The 22,220-nt window shown below is 42.5% G+C and overlaps 1 protein-coding gene across 1 annotated transcript in view; it reads right to left on the reverse strand.

The window, feature by feature from the left end:
• HIRA (histone cell cycle regulator) overlaps positions 1–22,220 on the reverse strand; it is a 57,247-nt gene that overhangs the window by 20,482 nt on the left and 14,545 nt on the right. The window contains exons 3-12 of the mRNA XM_077834769.1: positions 20,526–20,636; positions 19,622–19,712; positions 19,000–19,094; positions 16,868–16,963; positions 15,646–15,806; positions 13,736–13,903; positions 10,344–10,457; positions 7,844–7,914; positions 1,067–1,172; positions 234–461 (exon numbers count right to left, since the gene is read on the reverse strand). Coding sequence (XP_077690895.1) covers positions 234–461; positions 1,067–1,172; positions 7,844–7,914; positions 10,344–10,457; positions 13,736–13,903; positions 15,646–15,806; positions 16,868–16,963; positions 19,000–19,094; positions 19,622–19,712; positions 20,526–20,636 — 1,241 coding nt within the window. The remainder of the gene's footprint in view (positions 1–233; positions 462–1,066; positions 1,173–7,843; positions 7,915–10,343; positions 10,458–13,735; positions 13,904–15,645; positions 15,807–16,867; positions 16,964–18,999; positions 19,095–19,621; positions 19,713–20,525; positions 20,637–22,220) is intronic.

Consider the following 22,220-nt stretch of genomic DNA (forward strand, 5'->3'; position numbering starts at 1 on the left):
ACACCATATTAACTTCATACGCTAAACAATCTGCTCCACCTTGTATTTAGCTGTGGCACTCTGAGTACCTTTCCCAAACCTGAAGAAGAGCTCTGTGTAAGCTCAAAAGCTTGTCTCTCTCACCAACAGAAGTTGGTCCAACAAAAGATATTACCTCACCCACCGTCTCTCTCTAATTAGATAATTATCAAATTTGTACTGGATACTATAAAACCACCATTCAAAAGGCCTACCTTTCTAATGTCCTCCAAACTCTCACCATTAACCATGCTCGCCACTTTGGGAGCTGCTGTTGCAGTCCCTGCTGCTTCCCGTATTGCTGCATTCTTCTGCTCCATCTGCTGCTGTTGCTGTCTCTGTTGATACTTCAGCATCTCTGGATTCTCAATAATGGTAGTAGACAACTGAGCCTCAGTCATTATTGCTAAGCTTTTACCATAGGTGGACTGATGAATGTTGCTCTATGGGTGTTAAAAATGTAAAAACAAAAACTGCTAGCAATACATCAGTGACTGTGCTATATAGACATTACACATTATCTATTAGCATCAATATGCAAGTGCCTTCAGTACTATTTACACATCATTCAAAAAAAACTCTCTCGTTATATTTTTTAGATAACATCCAATTCATTAACTAACTTAACTAGGGTAGCAAAACTTCTGTTGCTAGCAGCGATAAGGGGGAAAATCCAGCTGATAGCAAAGTACGTTAAAAAGACTTACATACAAGCTCATAAGAGTAATTTTAAACCATAATTTTGAAATCAGGAAGTCACTCCTTACTACTTAGGCCAGACAAATGTTTCAAATGTATAATGCAATGTAAGCAAATGGGTATTTGCCAAGACAGTTTCTACTCTGGAAAGGATACTTAATACCGCAAGTTGTTTCTGAACTTGATGGCTGACTTTACAAAAAAACTCCCTGGTTTTGGAAAGCAGACAAGACCACATTTTTCTATAATATGAAAATCAGTCAACTACAAGCTTCTATGAACACTTTTGAGAATATTATTGTAATGAAAAAGAATGGATGATCACATTTGTCCTGAGAGCTCATAGTACCTTCTCCTCCTCACTAAGTGGATCTCCAAGTTCATCCTGGGAAAAGTCCAAAAAGGCCACTGATCCGTCCATGGAACACACCAAGATCCCAAGTCCATTTAAGGTCCTGAAAGACAGTAAAGATCTTTGTTTTGAATCCATGAGTTTTAAAAAGTTTTCTTTGCTGCATTTATGCAATCCATAGATGTTTTACTGTAAAAATAAATGGTTAGCATAAAATTTATTACACCAGAAACTACTGAAGTGATCACAGAAGTGGGGCAACATGGGATAGTCAAGGGACTATGTTTGATAACCAGTGACTACATACATGCATGTGTTTTTGAACATGGTGCTCACCCACATTAATGACCAGGACTGTGAAAAACCAAGACTAGGGATAAAACTGGAAGAATTTAAAATGTTAAGTACTAAAGGTGAACCAAAAAGCAAGAATACAAATCTATTTGCTTCAGAAAGTATGTGCTAAATATGCCCACTAATTGGGCTAAGGGCAGCATTCAGCACATAAGCAACTAAAAAGCTTCTCTTTTTAGGCACTGAGAATCACAGTACTACGGTAATGTGTAGGATTCAATCAAGAATGGGGGCCACTATGTAAGGCAAACAGAGTGGTAGACAGTCACTGCCCCAAAGAGCTTACAATCTACATAGAAAAGACATACAGAGAGTGTGGGGGAGAAGATATACAAGCTGAATGATGACCAGCCATCTCTGCTCCATTGCGATTCCATCCCTCTGTGGTGTCAGCAATAATAGAAGCCAGATGGAGCCTGGAACTAGCGCAATAGTCTCTGGTTTAGGCCAGAGATTTTTGTTTTTCTCTTTAGTATACTGCACACAGAGGCCTCAGTACTCTGGTACACAGCATATGCACTATACCAGCATTTTTCTGGGGGCCTCAACAGTGTCTGTAAAATATTTTTTTTTTTTAAAAGCCCTTGTGGCCCTTATAAGGCAATAACCTTCCAAATGTGGCCCATTATTTAGAGACTTGGGTTTTTTTTTCCTAGAAGAGGCCTTGACCACTGATCCAGTAGCTTCTAAATTCAGTTTTCCCCCTAACAGGTAACAGAAACTTACAGATGATGTGCCACAGATTAAATGAAGACAGCAGAGCATTGATGGCAGAAGTCCTGCTGAGTCAGCCCAATTGCAAACAATTTTTTAAAACCATGTATCATGGCTGCATGAGAGACAAAGAAAAGTTTCTTTGTCTTTACCATAGGATCTGCAGTGCTACACCCAGTCATATTGTCCCACATAGTAGGTAACTTAGATAACCCAAACTCCCAACTGGAAAGTGAGTCAAGTTTCTCCTAATAAGTTTTCTGCTTGCTGGACAGATAAAAAATTCTTGGATTCAGACATAAACATTGGGATAGTGTAGATATCCACTGATGATGAAGATAGTTAGTGCCTCTGTCTGAGGGTACAATGCCAGATGAACATCAGGAAGGCACCAGTAAAACCATATGCAAGGATCCATCACTGGACATTGACAATGTCACTTTTTGTTCTGTGTTTGTACAGAACCTAGCAAACTTGGGCTCTTAAATGCTTCCACAATAAAATAATAAAGAATATAGACCAATGTCTTATCTCCCTTTTTGGAAAAGATTATGGAAAATGTAATGGTGCTCAGACAGAAGAGTGATAGGTACAAATTTACAACTCTAAAATAGAGAAAGCTCAGACAGTTCTGGCAGTATGTACATTTCAGATTTCCTTGATCCAAGTCAGTATGATTTTAGACCCGGGTACAAGACTGAAACTGCACTTCTGGGAATGGTTCCGTATTACTAAGATTTTAGCCAAACAAATTTGATTTTCTAAACAGGATATAAAGCAAGAAGCTTTCTGCTGATCACTTACTGTCTCTCTCAAATATCCCACAAGAACATTTACCCATACACTCAAAAATGTTAACTGGATATTGCTTCTAAAGACTTTATAACACTGAAAAAGGTGTAACTTGCAGATGAGGCAGCCTTTTCTTTGAATAGGTAACGAAACTACACAAAGCTGCTATATACAGCAGCACGAAAATCAAGGCACTCCTTTATGCAATTACTACTTAGTGCACCACTTAATTCATTAATGTAAGTAAAATGTTTTGAAGTCTTCTGATGGAAATCTCTACAGGAAATATTATTGAATTTGACAGTAAGATCCACGGAGAAGGCATACAGACACCTGACCAAACTGTACATATTCTGCTGCCTTAGTAAACAGCTTTCAGGTCTATTATAGGTATATCGGTATGGGTGCACAATTCCCAGTGGTCCTCTATACATTATGGGAATACTACTTATTACCTACTTTACAGGGGTGGTGGGAAACTTAACGAATGTTAGATATCCTCAAATGAAAGGCTCAATAGAACTGCAAGGTATAAAATATATTGCATTAAAAACTATCTTAAAAGAACATTAAGGTTGCAAAGTCAAGCACTCAGAAGTAACTATGATAGAATTAAGGTGGCCTGTCCAACCTTAATTCGGCCCTCTCGTTCATATGCATTACGATAGTCTTCAATTACATGTTCACATACTATTTTTTCCCCAGAGGACCTCCTGCCTCATTCAGTGCATAGATTGGACAGCGCTCACTAAATGGGTAGCTATTCAGTACTCCTTTTTATCCTCAACATTCAATATGTGGCCCCATGCTTATTTTATTATTACCACTTACTATTCAAACCCTGCTCTGAAGACAAAATTATTATTACTATTATTATTAATTTCATTTTTATGGCACTCATCACCATAGCATCTGAGTAGTCCACAATCATTAGCGGATTTATCCTCAGGATACACCCCTAGGGTGAGCTGGTATTAATATTTTCAATTTTACAGATGGGGGGCATTATTATAGCACTTTATATGTTCAAAGCACAGCTCCCAGTGACTTCAGGTGCAGCTGTAAGTGCTCAAAACTTCTGTAAATCAGGCTCAGTGTGCCTCAATTTGGGCACCCGAAAACTGGGAAATACATACTGGCCATCTGTGAAAGTTTTAGTTTAAGTGACTTGTCCAGCATCACATAGGAATGCTGTGGCAGAGGCAGGGATAGAATCCAGTTGTCTAGGGCTTTAACCATGCGACCAACCTTTCTCTTGCCTCATTCACCACACACCTTCCAACTTCTGCAATAAATGAGACAAAGGTTCTAAAGACAACCACCTCATTCACTATACAACCCTGATACATGCCCAGAGCACCACCCATCCTATGAACTGAATGAGGCAGGGGTCCTGTGGAAAATATAGTAGGGGATCATGTAATTAAAGACTGCATCATAACACTCAAGAAGGCTGAATTAAGGTTGTATTTGCAACTTCAATTCTGGTATCTCTTGACTTTGCAACCTTAACATTCTTTTAATGTAGTTTTTAAAATGTAATTTTCTAGGTTTAAAAAAACAAAACTGAAAAAAAAAACAAATTCCATCATGTGGAAACATAATGATCCCCACACTGGTCATCAGCAGGGTTGAACCTCCAGGTTTACAGCACAGACCTTGACCACCTGAGCTAATGAAGTAGTTGATAGTAGCAGAATCTTTTATCCTCTGTAGGGGCCAGGCACTAGAGAAGAATGATATACATTTTGCCAGTGGGTTTCACAGATACTGCTGACAGCAGGATTTCTGTATCTCAGCACTCCTCTGGGTTCAATTCTAGGTTCTGAGGGGAGTGCCCTCTAATGGTTACAGACCCTGCTGCTCCTGTTCTTCACCATCCCCCCGCAAGCATGGCCCTTCCCTGCCCCCAATGTTTCTATCTCCCTCTGCTACTGCCCCCTGCAGCCAGTCCCATTCCCCCCCTTCTCCTATAACTGTAGCCTGCTGCCTCCAGTCTATCCCTGTGCCCGTCTGTTCCTCACCCCTTTGCTTTAGAGTCAGGCTACTTCTTCCTTTTCCTTCATGCTGCCTGGGCATCAGCAGGGGAAGACAAAGATGAGTGAGGATAGCTAGTAGCCGCCAGGGAGGGAGCCAGAGGCAGGAAGAGAGTTTGTTATGGAGAGAAGAGAGCTAGGGCTGTGGGGGGAAGGTGTTGAAGAAGCTGGGGAAGGGGGGGGGGGGTGGGCTGGGTTGCAGTCAGCAGCAGCCTAGGGACTTGTGATGCTGTCCAGCGGTGGAGGGAGCCTGCGTGAAGGAACCTGGGACAGCCTCCTCCATTCTGCCCCTGCCCCTTTTCCTCACCACCACCACACACCTCTTACTGCCTGCCGCAGCGAGGGCTGGGGCTGCTGGTGGCTGCTGCCATCTTGGCCTCTCTCCAACAGACAGCTAGAGGCTGGCTCACGTCTAACAGTGGAGAATTGCGAGCGCGTCTCCCTACCCCAGCTGTCGCACCACAGCAGCCCACGGTGGAGGGGATGAATGATGGCAGGGCAGCAAGGTTGTCAGAAGACATAATGGCGCTGCTGAACGCAGGTCATTCCCAAGACCTAACATCGGGCAGCAGTGTGTGTGTGTGTGTGTGTGCACACGCGTGTGCTTTGTCACCACAGAGCAGGGGTGGGCAAACGTTTTGGCCCGAGGGCCACATCGGGGTTGCAAAACGGTATGGAGGGCCGGGTAGGGAAGGCTGTGCCTCCGGAAACAGCCTGGCCCCCGCCCCCTATCTGCCCCCTCCCACTTCCCGCCCAGCTCAGAACCTCCGACCCATCCAACGCCCCCCTGCTCCTTGTCCCCTGACCGCCCCCTCCTGGGACCCCCGCCCTTAACCGCCCCCACCGGGACCCCACCCCCTTTCCAACCACCCAACTGCCCGCCCCCTATCCACACCCCCGCCCCCTGACAGGCCCCCCAGGACCCCTGATCCATCCACCCCCCCGCCCCACTCCTTGTCCCCTGACCGCCCCTTCCTAGGACCCCTGTCCCTAACTGCCCCCCCAGGACTCCACGCCCTATCCAACCCCCCCCTCCACTGGAGTAAGGGAGGAATCAGTGCTCATGAAATGGTCACAGCAGGATTCTTAGAGTTGCCAACTTTCTAACTGCACAAAAACAAACACCCCTGCCTTGCGCCCCTCCCCGAGGCCCCGCCTCTTCTCTGATGCTCCACCCCCACTCACCGCTGTCCCCCTCCCTCCATTGCTCGCTCTCCCCCAGCTTCACTCACTTTCACTGGGCTGGGGCAGGAGGTTGGGGTGTGGGAGGGGGTGAGGGCTCTGGCTGGGGGTGCAGGCTCTGGGGGGCAGGAGGGGGCTTAGGGCTGGGGCAAGGGGTTGGAGTGCGGGCTCTAGCAGGGAGTTTGGGGGCAGGAGGGGACTCAGGGCTGGGGCAAGGGGTTGCGGTGTGGGCTCCGGCCGGGCGGCACTTACCTCAGGCGGCTGCCGGTCTGCAGTGCAGCGGGGCTAAGGCAGGCTCCCTGCCTGCCCTGGCTCCGCCCTGCTCCCGGACATGCCCAGCATGTCCGGCCCCTAGGCGGAGGTGCGGCCAGGCAGCTCTGCAAGGTGCCCACACTCGCAGGCACTGCCCCCACAGCTCCCATTGGCTGCTGATCTCGGCCAATGGGAGCTGCAGAGCCGGCGCTCAGGGCGGGGCCAGCACACAGAGCCTCCCTGGCCCCAGTGCCTAGGGGCCACAGGGACATGTTGCCACTTCTGGGAGCTGCACAGAGTCAAGGAGCCTGCCTTAGCCCCGCTGACCAGAGCCTTCAGGGTCCCTTTTCCACCGGGTGTTCCAGTCAAAAACTGGATGCCTGGCAACCCTAAGGCTTCTTGCAGCAGGACAGGGAAGTGGGACCTGGGCTGGAAGATAGCTGAAAAGCATGATGTCCCACACAATATAGAACTCTGGACAAAACCCACACTAGACTACATGCCCTCGGGAAAAACACACCTGCTTGGAAGGTTGCTATGTTCTATGCTGTGATTGGTGGGCGGTGTTATAGTACTTTATAATTTCATTGTTTTCTGTTCGATACTTGCCTTATGATTTGAAACTCTCTTAACTTGACCCTTCTGCTACACTCGGCCACAAAGGAATGCATACCTTCTTACATAGCACTGCAACACTTTTGATATAACTAAATTATTTATTAAAGAATAGAGCAGCTATGTCGAATTTTCTGAATGAAAAACTACCAGGAGGGTCAGACAGATAAGCAAGTATGGACACTTAAAGAACTTCAAGTTAAAAAAAAAAAGGGAACCATTTTGGAGATGGGAGCCATTGTGGATTTTTTGGGAGGGGAGAAGAGGGATTGAGATGACATACTGGAGTCTTCTCGCTTGCATCAGTGTAAATGAATAACTGTATATAAGTTACATATGTGTAAAATCCTTCAGGCCCATTAAGTTTTACAAAATAGTAGCAGCTTGCTCAAAAGAGGAAATTCTAACAAGCTGAACTTATTCTACAAATGTCTTTGTACATCATAACACTGTATTATTATTATATTTTATATCCTTTAGTTACAAAGACACTATTCTTCCCCTGCAAGGAGATACACATACACTCCAAACACATAAAATTTCAAATGTAAATAGTTTCCCTGTTCTGTAGTACATTTTCATCTCATCTAGAGACACTAAGGGCCTATTTGGTACATGGAATAATAGAGTTGAGTCAAAACTAATGGAGTTATCAAAGATATTGCTGCAACTTCAAAAACTTCAGGTCACACTGATGTGGTGCTCAAATTATGCTCAAAATGTGAGCAGTGTTGCAATGTACTAGAATAAAAACTTCCACTGAACAGATAGGTACAGAAGTAGACAATATTTTGTTTTAGCTTTTATACAAAAGAGAAAGCCATCTTACCATGAGATGTCCATGATAGACTTGTCAAACAGCTCATGTATGACAACTAAAGGTCGTTTCAGACATGTGAGCTTAAAATGGAAAAATACAGGAGACAGAAATTTAGAAATATTATACACAACCACATAATCCCATCCTCTTCCAGAATCTAATAGCATTTACCAAATCTTACCTCCTGCAGGAATGCTATCTGTATGGCTGATGATGTAAGATCTGGAGTGTACCTGGAGTTAGTCATTTCTCTATAGAGCACAACCCATTCCCTCAAAAGTTTGTATGACATTCAAGCCCCACTTTTTGAAACAGATTGACTCTTCTGACCAAAGTAGCCCTCTCTCTGTTGTAGATGTAGAGCTCTCTACCAATTCAAAGTAATTCCAGACCTTGGAGAGAGCTTCTGTTCCAACCTTAACTAAGATAAGGAGGTTGCTCATTGGTAACATAAGAGAAAGGCAGAACATAGATCAGGGTAATGAGCTCACTTTCAGACTATCAATGTGTAAGTAAGGAAAGCCAATCAACAACAAAGGGAAACTACCAATTGTTCCTAAAGAGGGGCAGCCAACCCTGTATTTATGGATCAACTTGATACGACAATAAAGAACTGAATAAGCAAAAGAATTTCCCATAACTTGTTCCAAAACAAAGAGGTGCAGTACCTCTAATTCTCAGCCAGTATACTTAGCATCCCAGATACCTGGCTCTAACAGAAGCTGAAGTAGGAGAAGATAGTATGGTTTAGTGAATAATGAGGTTACCTGGGATTCAGTAGAGCTGGGTTCTAATTCTGGATCTACCACAGACCTGCTGTGTGACCCCCAAGTGAGTTATTTCACCTCTTTGTTTCTGTTTCCCCTCCCACCATCTATCGGTCTTGTCTATTCAGACTGTAAGGTCTTCAGGGCAAGCACTCTCTCTTACTATGTGTCTTTGCTGTGCCTAGCATGAGATCCCAATCTCTGCAAGGCCCATTAGGAGCTATAATGGGACATACTTAAGTGACACTTTGATTAACAAAACACCGGTTATTTGGTATTTTTGCCAGAAAGATTTAGTGTTATACACTTAAGTGATTGATGGATAAATATCACACTTAGGCTGCTTAGAAAGGAAACAGGGAATTACAGGTAGCAACTGGCATGTTCTGGTATATGTCCCTCATTATGAACCCATACACTTTGTTTAAGCCGATTCGCTGCCTTATTACAGCTTCCAAACCAGTCAATCTTACATTAAAGTGGAGGAATAACCATTTTTATCCTCAGTCACAATTTGAAAATATAATTTTACTTTAGACTTTACAATAAAAGTCAAACCAGATGTTCGAAGACTTGGATTTTTTTTTCTTTTTTCTTTTTTTTTTTTTTTTAAATTCTTTCTACCCTGCCTCTATTTCCTGGCTGAAAGCAGAAGCTGGGGACTGAGGCCAGTACAAAGCAGGCAGGGGATCAGTCAATGCAGCAGCAGCTAGGCTGTGCTAACTATTTTCCTTGCATTCTGCAGAGCAAGCTCAGGGGAAGCCAGATTCCATGGTAGGGTATGCTGAATATGGGATAGGAGGAAGGCTATTCAATACTCCTTTTTAACCTCATCATTCAATATGAGGCCCCATGCTTATTTACTGCTTACTACTCAAACCCTGCTCTGAAGACAAAATTATTATTATTATTAATTTCCTCATTTTTATGGCACTTATCACCATAGCATCTGAGTAGTTCACAATCATTAGCAGATTTATCTTCAGGATACATCCCTAGGGTGAGCTGGTATTCATATTTTCAATTTTACAGATGGGGGGCATTATTACAGCACTCTATATGTTCAAAGCACAGCTCCCATTGACTTCAGTTGCAGCTGTTAAGTGCTCAGAACTTCTGCAAATCAGGCTCAGTGGGTCTCAATTTGGGCACCAGCTCCTCTTCTCTGACAACAGCAGCATATTCTATCACTGACTCTCTTAGTCCCTCATGTACCATTAGCCCTTGGAACTGGATTCCCTAGGCCCTTTGCTTCCCGAGTTAGTTTCACAGAGGGAGAGATAGCATAGATTTGTTAGTCTCTAAGGTGCCACAAGTACTCCTTTTCTTTTATCCACAACCTAGTTTCTTCTGGGACACTGTACTGCCTACCTTGTTCTGGGCCAAACATCAGCAGAGACCTCAGTCCCCAAAACTTGATCGAGAATAAATCGAAACATAAATTACAAAAATCAACGGGAGATTTACCTGAATATACTAGAAATTGTGGCTAAGGATATAATCAACTTTTCCTATAATTTTTAAAAACATTTCAGTGCTTATTTCTAAAACAATTCAGGATAATGAAAACAAACTTATTCCAGTGCAGTGTTTTCCTACAATCCCCTGACAACAGGCAGAGTGGCCAATAAAAACTCTATCTAAATGTAAGATCCTAATTCTGTACACCCTGATCTCTGTGCTAAGTCCTTTAGTTGTCCAAGTGATCACGTCAGCCAATGAAAGCAACAAAGGAAACTTACCCAAACAGAGAGGGACCGATCCTTACTGCCGACAGCACAGCAGCAATAGGGACAGCTTGGCTTGGTGGAGCTCCCATTCTTTTGTTTCTTTTTAAAGATTTTTGGATTGAATTTCTGAAAGGCAGAAAAAAAACAAGCCGAACATATTACAATCAATGAATTATTTTTAGGAGGTATTTGGAGTTTAAGTTAATTTAATGCTCACAAATGATGTCAGGCTAACCTCTCTAGCCCGCATCACACATTCAGCACAGACAAAAGCAATGTTGGTTTCCTCATACTGCCTACCCAATGTGTCTCAGCCTTGAGCTGGAAGGACACCTTCTATGGGTCAGAGTGTTTTTGTCTCCATAGTCAACTCAGTCTTTGACATCTCTGACAAATGCACCAACAGGAATACCACGTTGTATTGGTTTTGTGATGTGAACATCAGCCTGTTTGGAACCAGACTGATTTCAAAGAAGCCACTGAAAAGGCTTCGGAAGGTAAACTTTTGGCCACTCCCGAAGTGGGCTGGATTTGAACTAGTGACCTAGCGTAGGGGTTCTCACAACAATTTTTCGGTGACAATTTTTCCTAAAATACTTAATTAACTTTAGGAAAAACAAATAAACATGCAAATATACATGTCCAACTCATCGTAAGTTATTTATGCAGAGATTCTTTTTGCAGACTCAATAATAAATATAACGTAGAGTTGTCTCTATTCTTTACTGGATCTAAACAGAATAGAAACACAAATAAGGTGCTTTGCGCATTCTTGTCTTTTTTTGTTGTTTCTTTTGCTTTTTTGATTGCTTTTTGAAAAAAGACTTGCTAGTTAGTAAGTCTGCTGCTGTGAAAAGTAATATTTGTTAATATCACTTTTCACAGGAGACTTACCAGCTAGCTGTGAGGCTGTGAAAAGTGTTATTAACAAACATACAAATATTAATTTTCACAGCAGACTTACTCAACCCTGGCAAGCCAGGGAACAAATTAAGCCCTCGATGGGGAGGTGGGTAGGCAGGCAGCGGGGGTCAGGGGCAATGTGAGGGTGGGGGTGAGCCAAGGGCCAGCACCTGCTGCCACATGGCTGGGGTCCAGGGGTGGAGCCCAAAACCCCTTGACTGAAGCCTGCCACCCCAGGGCTAAAGCCCGAAGCTGGAGCCTCACTGCCCCTGGGTAGGTGGGAACTCACTGGCTGCCTGCTCCTCCGGTGTTCATGGCTTCACAAGGGGTCAGGGTCCAACCCCTGATGGTGGCCCTAGGGGAGGGTCCACTGCTCCCTCCCACCACCCCTCAAGTCACTGCCCAGGAGGCTGTGGCCGCAAGAAAAGCTCCTGGTGGCTGCATGCAGCCACTGTGGTCTCATTTGAGAAACGCTGGAGGGGGGTGAGGGTGGGGGGACAAAGGGGACAATTGCCCAGGGGCCCAGGTGATTTTAAAGGGCCTGGGAGTCGCCAGTCACCACCACTGCAGCGCGGCCAGGAAATTTAAAAAAAAAGGAGGGGGGAGGGGTAAGGGGGGGGGAGAAGAAGCCCCGCCTGTCCCCTCCCCCACCGCTTTCTGCTCTCAGCCCACCCGCTGGCCGACTGAGGGGCAAGAGGGCTTCTCTCCACACCCTGGGAGATCAACAAGGTAGGGGCTGGCATCGGGCAGTGGGTGCTGAGAGGGACTAGGAGCCGTGCAGATTAATGCACGGGCCAACGGCGCCCATGCCCAGGGTGCTCCCAGCCAATTTGGGGCCCCCCAAAAAATGGGCACTCCAGCAGGCAGACAGCCCAAGCCACGGGGCGGAAGAAGCCCCGAGCTCACCTGGGCGCCCTGACAGAAGCCATGCCGGGCAGACGGATGGGCAGGTGGGAGAAAGACCTGGCCCAGGCAGATGCTGTGGGGAGAGGTGGAGGGAAGCCCTGAGCCCCAGTAGAAGCCACGCTGGATGGGGAAGCCCCAGAGCTCCGGCAGAAGCTACAGGAAGAAACAGGTTCCATGACAAGTCCCACTGATTTCAAAGGAGATTTGGCCCTGAGTAAAGAATGCAGGCATGAGGGAAACGGATTAGTTCTAGCCTCTCTACCTTTTCTTTGGGTGGGGGAGGAAGGTGTTAAATATGAAACTAGAAGAGAGGTGATGAGGAAGAGATGGCAATTGTCAGTTCTCTCCTGTTTCTGCTTTCTAGCAATTGTACTAATAAGAATAAATGTTAACAGAATTGGGTCCGAGGCTGTACCTGAAGTCAGCAAAGGATACGTGGGGAGTGTAGAAGTTCCACTTCTTTATGTGGGCAGCCCTTTTCTAAGAGCTCAGTTGTGAGCTGCCTACATTGTGCCCACAGTGAGAAGTAAGAGATGAGAAAGGCATCACCTTACAATTCTGCACATGGAGAGAGAGGAAGGGGGGTACAGGGAAGACAGCAGGTTTGGGGAAAGTAAGTTGTACCAGAAAAAGGGCTTGTGCAGCTTATTTCCCCTAGGGAGCAAGACGGAGGGGAGGAAGAGACCAAATAGCGACTGAGTCACAATTCAGTAGCCGATATGAACAAGAGGAAGCACAACTATGTGTTGTCCCTCACTTAGGGTAAGTGAGGTGGTGTTATTAACTAAGCGACATTATTAATGTCATTGAGGTGCAAGTGTATGAAACCAAGACCTGCAGATCTTCCTCTGGAAAATATAGATAGTGCAAAGACCTAATAGGAAGCAGTTGTTTTAAGTTCAAGTCGGGGGTGGGGAGGCTGTGTAGCGTGTCCCCTATGGAAGGGACATACAGGTGGGCCAGTGTGCGTCTGGCAGCTGCTGGTTTGTAAACAGTGCCCTCGCACTGGGCTGGGTGGAGCGGGGCTGGCCCCGCCATGCCATGCCCTGCCCCATTGCCCCTGGCCAGTCCCTCACTCCAGGTACTGACCTCCCCCTGCCATGCTCCACTGCCCCCATGGGGGACTCACAAATATGTTTGGTGCCAGGCCCACAAAAGGTTGATCCGGCCCTGGCCGGAAAAGTGCGCCCAGGAGCACAGCTGGCAGCTCACTGGGCACCAGCCAGCGCAGGCGCAGCACTGCCCAAATGTCAGGTGGACCGCATCCGTGCGGCTTGTGCGTGCATCAGCCGCCGCATGTGGTCCTGCTCCATGCTATCCCTTTCTAGGGGGCCCATTGACTGTTCTGCCCTGGGCCCAGAATTGCTGTCAGCAGACCTGCTTCCAAATCCATGAAATAAAAAAATTGTACAGGTGAAAGTCTACACTTACCTTCAACTGACAGATTTTTAAACATCCATGTATCAATTAATAACTTTTATCATATTTACATCTACCTATATCAGCTGTTTCCCTCTGTTGCACATAAAATATCAAGAGAGCATATTTTCTCAAAGCTATACTTTAAGGAGACATTACCCTTTAAATTTACTCACCACGACTGTCACTGCCTTGCGGTGCCCTACAAAATCCATGTTGGTTTTCCATCCATCTCTCTCAATGATCTGAGCAGTAGGTCCAGAATTATTCATGGCATGAGCAGAAACCAGATAGTGTCCATCAGGCGACCAGCTGAGACGCAGAACATGTGTTGTCCCTCCACACTGAGAAGAAAAAAAACACATTAGGCCTTTAAAGGGGTCTAGATTCATTGATCAGAGGCATTTATGACAACTTTTGAGGGTGCAGAAAAAGGAAAGTTAGATTTTACAAACTGTACGAGTGATTTCTTGTTTCTTTCAGGAGTATAACACAATTTCAGCAGTAACATTTCAGTACACTAAATTCTCAGAGCTTCATCCCTATCTACATTGTTGGTCCAATCTAAGTTCTGAAGCTGTAACCTAGGAGCTAGAAAGTGAATAAGAGTATCTGGTTATTGTCAGAAAAGATGCAAAAATGGAGAATGACCGATATTGAAAAGAGGCTCTCCAGGACAATTTTTTACATGGAAAGAACACCTGAAAATACCATTCTTTATATTCTGCAAGAATGCAGAATTCTATAAAATACTGTACACCAAATATTCATCATCCTGGTTAGTGACATGGCTGCAACACATCAGTTGCAAATTATGAGACCCAAGTTTGCAAATGCACTACCTCACAGACTCTAAATGGCTGAATGCAAATGAGTGACTATGAAGAACATTGCTAGCCACATCACTACAAACTTACTGCAAAACAATCTACTCATTAGCCCCAGACCCAGAGAGGTCTGATTGCCTTCCTAGCCAAAGTAAAGTAACCAAGCAAACAAAACAGATTTTGGTACTTGCCTTCATGTTTTTACAGCAGATATGCAAGTCTAGTCAAAGTCACTGTACTACATTTGCATCCTGCTCAGAGGCTAATAGGCAAACTTACTATGTCTGCAATTCATAAAGCTATTAGCACCTGGCAGATCACTGACTGTGATTAATCTTCAAAAATATTTGATAAAGCTAAGACTACAGTATTTTGCATGTGAACCCTATTAAAATTAAAACTACAAAGGCATCAGTGCAATGAAAAACTGGGAAACAGCACCCCCACCTATTGTTGGCTTTATCTCAATTGCCTGGAGACACTTCCCACCCTCCAACCCCTAAAACAACACACCAAGCCACAACACAATGCCCTTGGCAATCATATTATAAAACGCTTCGTGCTGGTAAGGTGCAAATATTGCTCTTCAAAGCTAGGACTTTAACAAACACAAAGACTAAGTTTTGTTTATTTATCTACTCCTATATGGGCAGAGGGAAGGTATCCTGCCAGAGGGAAGACACCTGCTGCAAACAGGGGAGCAGGATTGATATGCTCCACAGGCAGCTCTATCCAGCCCTTGCAGCTGTGGCATAATGTGCCTCTTTACAGGGATATGGGAGGGCAGAAGCAATCATTTGGGTTAAGACACGCTATTCACAAAGGTTTGTTCATATGGTCTGAACTCAGTTATTTCATGTTCACAAATAGTTGAAACCCCCTTTTTGGGCAGAAAGTCACAGAAGAAGCAGAGAGCTAACTTGTACACGTAGGTGGTACTAGCCCATTGGGGGCCATATGCAGGAATATTTTTGCATGCACGCACACACACGCATATACACACCACAAAATAAAAAGCAAATAGGGGGGCCCCTTGAGCTGCTCAGGGTCCTAAGCAATTGCTTAGTCTTCTTAGGCCTAGTGCCAGCTCTGCTTGTACAGTTGGGAACTCCAGGTGGGATAAGAGTAGGCACAAACCACACTGTAAGCATTTCAGTCCTGTTTCATTAGCTAATATTTGCACAGGGCTTTGAAGAGCAGAAGTATAATAACTGTTTTTTAATTTGTTCACTACGTGCTCCTTAACACAAGACAGATACCTCATCAAATGGTTTTGTGATGCTGGTTTCTAACTGCCAGTCCATGGTCCGCCACACCTTCAAGCTTCGATCATCAGCCTGAGAGGCTATATATTTCCCAACAGGATCCCAGGTCAATCCCTTCACCAAGCCAGAGTGTCCCTTCAGAGTGGCAAGAATTTCTGCGTACAGCAAAAAGTTAAGAGATAACACTTGGATGCTACCATTCCCTTAAAAAGGTTATTTAACTATAGACAAAAAGTCTAGTGGAGATTTCTAGGGTCCTTCTGAAGCACCATATTAAATGCAGCCTGACATTTTTGTTGGATGGTCAAACACCAATGTACCAATCAAGCTCAACCTATGTTCAAATTAAGCTTCTTGTACAAATGAAGCAAGAAACAAAAAGGGTATTCTGACAGCATAATGAATGCAAGTCATTGTGCAAGAGATCCAGACCAGCAAAGACCAGTTTATTATGAAACTTTTGTCAAGCACTGGAAAGTAAACAGCAGTTTAATTGGAACCTAGTTAAAATATGCACTTATTCCTCCCTCTGTTCTCACTAACCATCACAACAGCTTCAACGTGGTGCATTTGTGTACATGATCTATGTCCAGGTTACATATTAAATACTGTTTAAGCCTGACAGGCCCACTAACCTAGGGACAATGATATCTATACCACCCTGTTGGACAGTGTTCAACTGCCACTCCTGATCTCTTGCCTCTCAGATTGTTTAAGGGGAGGCTGGGAGCACTGTATAACAGCATTTTTAGCTTGGGAGGGTATCACCTCAGGTCAACTCTTCTAGCCATTTAAAAGTGAGGCTTTGATGGGCTTCCAAAGATGGTAGCTGCTATGTGGAACAGGCACAAAAGCAGAAAATAGGAAAAGAAGGAATTCTTAGAACATCTTCAGGATTTGAAAGATATATATATGTTTTAAAAACAAGCCAAAAGGGAAAATACTAGTAACGGTGATGTTTATGCAAAATCAGCAGCACAATCTGAACATAACCGCTCTTTATAGTGGTGGCGTGATCCACTTCTCATTTTCAACAGCTGTGACAACAGCTGAGCAGATTCCAAGGTATTAGTCACTATAGTAAGGGCAGGATGCCTGCTCTAAAATACACCCTATCTGTTCATAGTCAATGAAAGACACTGACACAAAAAGCAGTTAGTTTTTGTCACTGATAATTATATTTGTATATACATATCTGAATTAAAAAAGTTCCCACCTGGGAATTTGACAGCATTCCAGATGACAACGGTGTTATCCACACTGCAGGAGGCCAGCCAGGCATCATGAGGAGACCATGCCACATCCATGACATCTATTAAAAAAAAAGTCCTCTATCTATATGAAAAATTGCACTGGAGCTGCAAATTGATGGCCAAATAGATTTAACTGATTTCACCAATTAGCGCAGCCCGTTTCAGAGACGTACTTGCTATGATGTTACATGAACACTATCTAATTTGAGGCTCAAAAGTAAAACTATCACCACTATGGTCCATATAAAGCAAATGAACCAAGGGAGTGAAAAGGAAGCCTTCCTTTGACTGAGCCACACGCAGAAGGAGCTGTGCTAAGTCACAAACTAATATTCCCTTATATCACAACAAACTATTTATATTATTTCCATATTTAATATCCGATTACAAGATGGTTAATAAAAACCATAAGCTATTTCACCTGCAGAACCATTTTTTATTGTTCCATTCCCCTCAAGGTATTCTTTAGTCAAGGCTTATTTTTTAACTTTAGGACAGATCATTTAAATAAGCACAATCAAGTTATATTATATGTAGCTCTGTTACCATCTGGCAGTTGATAAAATACCTTTTTATTTTGCTTTTGACAAAAAGCAATAAATACAGAATCAGATTATAAATTCAGCCATAATAAGATTTCCCATTCTGGTGATTTTCCTTTATTGAAATTCGGTTTTTCCAGTTTCCTCTAATCTTTGTGTCATCTTTAATATGGGACCCAAAAGGAAAATAGAGACTTAGAAGCAGCTTTACTGCCATCTAAGAAAATGTGCCAGGTTGCAACCCATGCGGTGTGCCATGGATGCTGAGATCCTTCTACATACTGTTAGTGTGTCCCAGCTGGGCTGCCAGCATTTCCACAAGAACACTAAAGGCTGGTAGCCCTAGAACAGTTATATCTCCTTTCCCCCATATTTCACTAAAAGCCTCCAAATCCTTTAAAGACAAAGTTGTATTTTTTATTATTTCAAAATTGGTCACAACATACTGAAGGGGAGGAAAGGTGGTCTTGTGGTTAAGGCACAGGACTAGTTATCAAGACCTCTATTTGATAGCTTGTGCACCCTGCTCTAAAATGTTAGGGAAACTAATTACAGACATTCATTACTTGCAAGTTTTTCTGCTTCTACTTCAAAGCTTTTATGCAAACAGGAAGAATAGTCCAGTGGTTAGGGCATTAGCCCAGGATTTGGAAGATCTGGGTTCCAGTCCCTACTCCAACAGACTTCCTGTGTGACCCTGGGCAAGTCACATACTCTCTGCCTCAGTTCCCCATCTATTAAAAATTGAAATTATAGCACGTCCCTACCTAACAAGGGTGTTGTGAGGATCAGTACATTAAAGATTGGGAGGTACTTGCAGTTATATGGCTCAATGGGGGGCTGTATAAGTACCTAAGATAGAGAGATATAGAAACATGATGGCCAAGGTGTTTACAGGAACCAGAATCTCCTCTGTCCAAAGGACTTGATTTGCACTTAGTGAAGCAGCAGCAGGAGATACCACAACACAATATTATTCCAACCCAGATGGAAAAAAATATCTCACTACCACAGTCCACTGTGAAACACTGATGGAAACCACATAGCCCCTTCGGACAACTACAAAATTAACACATGCTTGTCATTTTTTATAACCAACTTTTCATAATTCATGTCAAAATAACATTATTCCACTATAATAAGATAGTAAACAGAAGACACTGTTTAAGATAATACTAACAATAAAAAAGTATTATCCACATTTTACAGTTGAGCACACAGCCTTGCAGAAGTTAAGTTATGTGCTCATCATCACAGAGCACAATGGTAAAGTAAGGAACAGCATCCAGGAATCCTGACACCCAGTCCCCTGTTCTAGCCATTAGACACATTGCCTCCCTTAAATAAAAGCCATCTTCTTCTCCCCCCTTTTAAGGCTCCTGACACTTGATGCTATTTCCTCATAACCAGTTTTAATAGTTAGTGATCTGCTGTGTAGTGAGAAGTTCTATGACCAACTGATTATATTGTGAACAAGAAAAATATCATGTTAATGTATACAAAATATTTTTCAATATACTCTATTCAGATTTATTCTACACCTTTTCACTTACCCCCTGAATGGCTTCTGAGAATTGAAACACATCTCCACTGTTCTACATTAGCAAGTTTACTACTGGAACCAAACACAGTGCTAGGTCCAATGTACCTAGTTAAAAAAGGACCAGAAGAGTTATTCACAGAAACCACCTCAACAAGTTACTCATTAACTGTTTGTTTTAGAATATAGTATAGCTGTACAAGTCTACTTTCTGCTCAGATATTATCACAATGGAGAATGACACGAAAATAGCAATATTGTTTTATACGAAAGTGAAACTTATAATACCTTTAAAAGCTACATAAATATACTCTATACTACTATGCTTCCTAAAGCAAGTTGATAATGCTAAAACGTAAAATATCTCTTTGAAGAATATAATAGTGAAGCTGTCTCCAAACCCAGGGAGAAAATGGCTCACCTCCTACGCAGAAAAGAGAACACACTAATGGAAACAGACTACTGTTCAAGACACAGGTTATCAGAACAAACTTCCAATGTTACTGATCTGCAACTGTGACTTCCTCCCTGCATGCTCTTAAGGCAAGGAGCTAGCACTGGGGGAAATTTTGTGAAAATAGACAGAGATAACTGTTAAAATTAAAATACAAGTTGAAAAGGAAAAACATGCTTACGCAGCTCGTTTCCACACCATGATCAGTTTGTCATCGCCCCCTGAAGCCAAATAAACCCCATTGTTTGACCACCGCACACAGTTCACACAGGCTGGAAAGTGAAAAAAAAAAAAAAAAAAAAAGTTTATAAGATGAAAAGCCAAAAAAAACCCCATGGTTCCATAATGAGAGCAGATTTCATTTTAAGCAGAGTTTGGCAGTAGATGCTTGGAATTTGCTAAATATGCTCACTCCACTCAAAGCAGTTACTTTATCTGCTTCAGATAAATGGATCGGCACTTATCTTTCAATACCAGATGAATAACTTATCTAAGTTTCAACAACAACCTATTCTGTCTAAAAAACATTTAACAAAAATATGGTTTAAAGGGGAAAAAGTAGCAGTTGTCTCACTAAGGAAATTGTTTGTGATAAATGAAATTGGATTAAATTACAAATGCAACCTGGAAACACTATATTTTCAAGAAAATCAAGGAGCATATTATTCAGATGAGCTCATTTCAAACATTTTGCATGCATGGTACAATATATTTTAAGACTATAATCAATATATTTTATTTGGCATCTCTTCTATCTTAATTCCTTCTCCTGCCCTTCTCTATAATCCAACTGGTTTTCAAAAATGATCTACAAGTTATTTTTTGGCCCCACCAAATTAGATGGAAGAGACTCATGCAAGGGATCTCCAGATGTATCTGAAGAACTGTCCAAAACATATTCTATAGCTTGACAAGGTTTTCTGCTGAACATCTAAAAAAGGCATGTAGCTGAGGTCTGAGACCCTCTGCAGAACATCACATATTCTTTACTGCTGAACAGAGACTTATATTTTTTCATTACAGACAGACGTACTAACAGGTAATTTGCCAAGGCTCAAAGTCTACAGAGAACGCTTCTATGTTACCTAAGTGATTGTCCATCTGACAAAGCATCTTGGGAATATTTTCATTCTTTTCATCTTCCTCTTTGAGGACGGGAGCCATACTCCAGATCACCACCTTCCCAGAATCCTGTCCTGAAGACAAAGAAGAAATCAATATTTTATAGAGAACAAAAATTTGTCTGAACTTGTTTTCAATTTCATAGAAAATACTGGCTCTCTGATACTGCAGCAATAGGTGCCCTAGAAATCTTTAACACAAAGATATACTTTTAGAGTTCATAGTCATTTGCTGGTACTCAAACCGTGCTTTTCTTTCATTTACCACAAAGCTATTAAGATGATCACATGTAATTTTTCAGAAATAGTAAAAGTCATACTGTATATAAAAGTAATATTTTGACTGTGATTTGTCATGTACACAAAAATTAAATTTAAGTTCAAGGAAAGGGGGCATTTAAACTATTGTTAGCCAGTATTATATACAATATCAGTTTTATACAGAACACCAAAATTATACTTAATATCATATATTGTATTAATGTTTTGCATAACTATGAAGTGTATTAATGTTAAGCTTTTCTCAAAAGCCTGTATAATTATGCTAAGACAAAATGTACGATCCATACTTCCAGCATCCTTTATACTTAAGCCAAGCCTCTTCTTGGTACTGTAGGGACAAAACGTGCTAAGGTACAGAATGCTAAGGATAGGTAGTATGGAAATATATCAGAGTGATTAAAATGAACTCTTGTTGATTAAAAATTACAAATCAACTCTTGTTGATACCTACCCAGCATGCATCCTGTACCCAGGTATAGCTAGTATAAGATGCTATAAGTTTTGGTGACTTCTGGAAAACTGTGTTCAAAACTGACAAGAACTGGTGAGTAAGTCTTAGGTAATATTGTGAAAGTCATAACCCTCTGGGATATAAATAAAGCAGAAGTCAGCCCATGATTTCAGAGCAGGTTTGAAGACTCTGTGGAGCTTCTATCCAGACTTATGAGATATTAACCCTTGCCTTTGTGTATTGTGCTGATCTATCTTTGATTAATAAACTCTAATGGAGCCAAGTTACCTGAGGTTTTATTATTCAATAATTGAAACTGAACCCTAACACTACTAAATTCTATTTGTGTATATTAATATACAAAATATTTATGTTGTGTACAAATATATATATAATTTTATTAAAACGTTTAATCCCAATTTCCACCAGCTATCAATATAAAAGGCCAAACTGCATGTTTTACCTCTGTCTAAACAAGATTTCTGGCAAGTAATTTTGGGAAATTAAATACCAATATTAGTAGCAGCAGACACAATCAATGTTCCCTCTAATTTTTGACAGGCCATGTGTACAAAAACAAAAATTTTTTCTGTGCAAACTGTTGTGCTTCTGTGCAAATTTTTGTGTGCACGGTGTTTCGCCGTGTGTGCGGGGTTTAGGATCTGTGTGCGCGCGCGCACAGCTTAGAGGGAACAATGGACACAATACAATTACTACAACTGCTATTCTCCACTGACGTCCAAGAGAACAAGCATATGGCCACGTCCGTAAGCATGAACTTGCCACCGTAAGCGTAAAAGTCTAGTTTATCCACTGCAGCATTTTTACATATGCATGTTCAGGGTCTTATATCTCCAGGGAATAGATAATTTTCCTAAATGATGAGCTTAAAAGAAATGGATAAAATGAGAAAAATGTGGTGAGGG

This window comes from Eretmochelys imbricata, chromosome 15 (genome assembly GCF_965152235.1).
Source record: "Eretmochelys imbricata isolate rEreImb1 chromosome 15, rEreImb1.hap1, whole genome shotgun sequence".
Lineage (NCBI taxonomy): Eukaryota > Metazoa > Chordata > Testudines > Cheloniidae > Eretmochelys > Eretmochelys imbricata.